We start from the raw sequence: 3510 nt of genomic DNA on the forward strand, positions 1-3510 counted from the left end.
TATTTAAGATTAGATAAAGTTGTTTTTGACACACTTCTTACTTTTCTTCTGTTCTTGGATCAACTGTTGGGGTTTTTCTTCGTCATTCCCCAACTCTGTAATACTAATAATATCATGGTTTTTGGAAATCAGCGTGGTTAGATCTTTTATATGTGAAGTCGATAAATATTTTTGAATTTCATCAGTTATATTGCTATGTGAGAATGGCATTATCAAATAATCTTTTATAATGTTTTCATGGATGCTACTTGATCTTTCACAGTTGGAGCAACTTTGACTTACTTCGTGGATAGCGTTAAAAAAATCTTTAGATCCTCCGCCTCAACGATTCTTTGGGTAAAAAATTCTTTAGTCCAACTTCTAACTTCGCTTTAAACATGGCCTGATACGGACTGCAGTTTATACCAGAATCGTGCACTCGATTTCTCATCATTTGTAACAAACGTAATCCTTCCAACCATTTGTTAGTAATCGATGTCTCCAACCAACGCATATTTCCGGACGAATTGAAAAATCCCCGAGAATTTTTAGGAGGTGGTCCGTTTGGATATGTCGGTCTCCGTTTCTCACCACCCCGCCGCCTCATTGTAGGCCAGGCCGAACCCATAATGGGCTTTCTATAAGAGGCTTTCTTAGTGCCCACAGGGCGGAAAGAGTTACAAAAAAAAAAACCAACGAATATTTTCTTCGTCTTGATTATATTTTTTTTTGTGAGACATGTGTGTGTGCCTGGACTTTTCACGTACCATTTTTAACTCAGGTTACATACTACACATTTCTTTGATGACATTATTAAAGAATTCGCTGCCGTTATCGCTTTGTAAAATACTGAATGCACTGAAGATTGTAAAAATGTTTAAAAAAAACATATGTCAACCCTTTTGGTTTTTACAGTCGTAGTTGAACGAATTTATGTACATAGTCTCGATGCACGAGAATAAATTTTTATTGCTCATCGGCTTGCCACTGCATATCTATACGATCGACCTGACATCTCGAGTTCACTCAATTACATAACTTTGTTTTAACTACCAAGCCTTTCTTAGGAACATTTTGTTTTTTTTTCTGACAGATTTCACATAAATTCAAATAAATTATAATAATCTTTCCTCTTAATATTTTTACATTTTTCTCTCCGTAAGGTTTCTACCGCCACGGCCAATAGCAATATGGGCGTCATGCAATATCTGAAATATATCTTCAGTTTGAACGTAATATTTAAACACATTACCTTCTTTTACAGGCACAATGAATCTTTGTATTTCTTCGATAGATATACCGTCATATCTACATAAAAGCTGATATTCTTCCGGTAACTTAGAAGTAACTTGTATTTTTGACTCTCACTTTTTGTACCATTGACAAATATGCCTATTTTGTTACAAACGACTGACTGTTCTGATTTCTTTCTGCTGTTAACTTGTTTAATCGGTTGTCGAAACGATTACTCTTATCACTAAATTAATGATTGCTTCGTGATTGTTACTTTTTTCAAAGAAGAAAATATTATTTTAAGAGACGAAATTAAAATTAAAATGTCACCCAAGATTATCTATTGGAACGTGTTATTATCACTTTCCCCGACTAGGTGATAGTAGTATTCATAATGATCGGCCAATTTGATAAATCATGTTAAAACACCTAAATTCATTACAGTGCTCGATTTTGTTTGTCATTATTCATAATTCTCGTATTAATCACTTAGTCCATAACATATCTAATAACAATAATAAATTAAACTACTAAAAATAATACAACAACAACAACAATTATCAATAATTTGACAATAAAATTAATAAATAAGTGAAAATTGCAACCGAGCAAATTACACCCTTGTTATAATTCACAGAAAATGCCAATTTCTACTTCGGAAGATGATTACGTTTTTCTCAAAAATAAGGAGGGTAATCAAGTACGTGTATTAATCTCTGATTTGAGAAAACGTTGTCCCTTATTTGATTTGTATTTTTCAATAGATCCTCTCGCGAAACATTATGCCATATACTTGCCAGTCTCAAGGCAGGTATTGTTTTCATTTAAAAGGTATGTTTTTTCTTTATCCATCGATCAATTACATATTTTCAGTCGTACACTATATATTATTAGATAATGCTGAATCAGTGCCGTTAGACTTTTAAAGTGTGCATTTTATTATATTTTTAAATTCTATATTTTATTTTCTACAGCTTTTTACCCAGGGGATACATGTCATTTATGTCGGTTACTGTTGCAATGGAAACGTATCTGTTTAGCGATGTCTACAAAATGAACGATCTGAAGGAAGTTTGTAGAAATTACATCAGGTCAGAAATAAGTCTTGAAGATGTGTGTTCGGTCCACGATTTTGCGTGCGAACAGAACGACAGACTTATACAATACGAATGCTGGATACTTTTCGATCGCCATTGGGATGAAATATTTCATACTCAGGATTTCTTGCAATCCAAAGAAACAACAATTACGAGATTTCTCTCCCGTCCCATATATGATTCTTTAACTGAAGTAAATCTGTTTGAAGCCTGTTATAGTTGGGTGAAGGAGAGAGTTATGAGAGAGTTTCCTGACTTGAAATATAGAGAGTTGGAAGAAAAAATTGGCAAAGAGATACGACCATTTCTATCGAAAATTAGGTTTCGTGCCATGACAATAGATGAAGCAGAGACTTACGTTTTCACTAAACACGTTTTGACAGAAATCGAAATAAATTCTATTCGTAGTTGTCTCCAGAATCACACTTTCTACAACAACCCAGATTACTTTTGCTTGTATGCAGACGAAAGAACTGAAAAAATGTATGATGCGTTGTTTACATATCAAAACCAGTTTAATCCTATCAATGAATTAGGAACCGCAATCGATGTAAACACTCGGTTCAAATGCAAAATATTTGTGAGAGAAGATTGCTATATAACAAGTTTAACGCTTCCAATAACATTTGATCATTTACGAAGGATAAGAGTAACGCTAGATGGAAATTCGAATTCACCGGAAAATAACATTCCTCGAAAAACTTTCGACTGTAGCTATCACGGGAACGTCAATTTACCAGAACCTATATTTCTAATAAATAATTCGACTACTCTTCTAGAACTACGAATTTTAAACAGTGATGTCATCACGCGTTACGACGTACGTATTACCCAGCCATTTAGTTACTTCTACATCGCAAACAATAGTGACATTCAACCAGAAGACATCGATCCTCGTAATAATTACTACTTTAAAGTTCTCCTCTACTTCTAAGACTTGTTAACTGCATTCACAAATGTTTAACAAAAACGAAAATAAAACATAAAATTTTATTAAATACTTTGTTCATGTCGGTTGTTTTTGATATTTTCTACTCACTAGGACAGTGGTGTTTACTCGAAGTTTGACCAAAATGTATAAGTCGTAAGCGAATAAGCCACAAATACTTCGTATATTTTACATATACAAAAAGTGGGATTATTTCTATCATTTATAACTGTCATGTTAATATAAACTTCTAACATATACTCATTTCAGGCG

General features: G+C 33.4%; 1 protein-coding gene across 2 annotated transcripts; it reads left to right on the forward strand.

The window, feature by feature from the left end:
- Window positions 1-1803: 1803 nt before the first annotated feature.
- LOC136972525 (uncharacterized) lies at window positions 1804-3274 on the forward strand. Of its 2 annotated transcripts, XM_067267113.1 has the most exons (3): window positions 1847-1904; window positions 1977-2043; window positions 2187-3274. In XM_067267113.1, exons 1-3 carry the CDS (start codon window positions 1853-1855, stop codon window positions 3241-3243), a joined length of 1176 nt encoding a protein of 391 aa, XP_067123214.1. In that variant the 5' UTR covers window positions 1847-1852; the 3' UTR covers window positions 3244-3274. The 2 variants fall into 2 exon arrangements, with proteins under 2 accessions (XP_067123213.1, XP_067123214.1); XM_067267112.1 differs by having other exon boundaries at window positions 1804-2043.
- Window positions 3275-3510: the final 236 nt, after the last annotated feature.

The sequence above is a fragment of the Centruroides vittatus genome, unplaced genomic scaffold (genome assembly GCF_030686945.1).
Source record: "Centruroides vittatus isolate TY-2023 unplaced genomic scaffold, ASM3068694v2 contig_2953, whole genome shotgun sequence".
Taxonomy (NCBI): Eukaryota; Metazoa; Arthropoda; class Arachnida; order Scorpiones; family Buthidae; genus Centruroides; species Centruroides vittatus.

Bases quoted from the DNA above. Each gene is read 5' to 3' on its own strand.
- LOC136972525 (XM_067267112.1), top strand. From the start codon at position 1,853: ATGCCAATTTCTACTTCGGAAGATGATTACGTTTTTCTCAAAAATAAG. The intron at 2,044-2,186 runs GTATGTTTTTTC...TATTTTCTACAG, and splicing joins GTATTGTTTTCATTTAAAAG to CTTTTTACCCAGGGGATACA.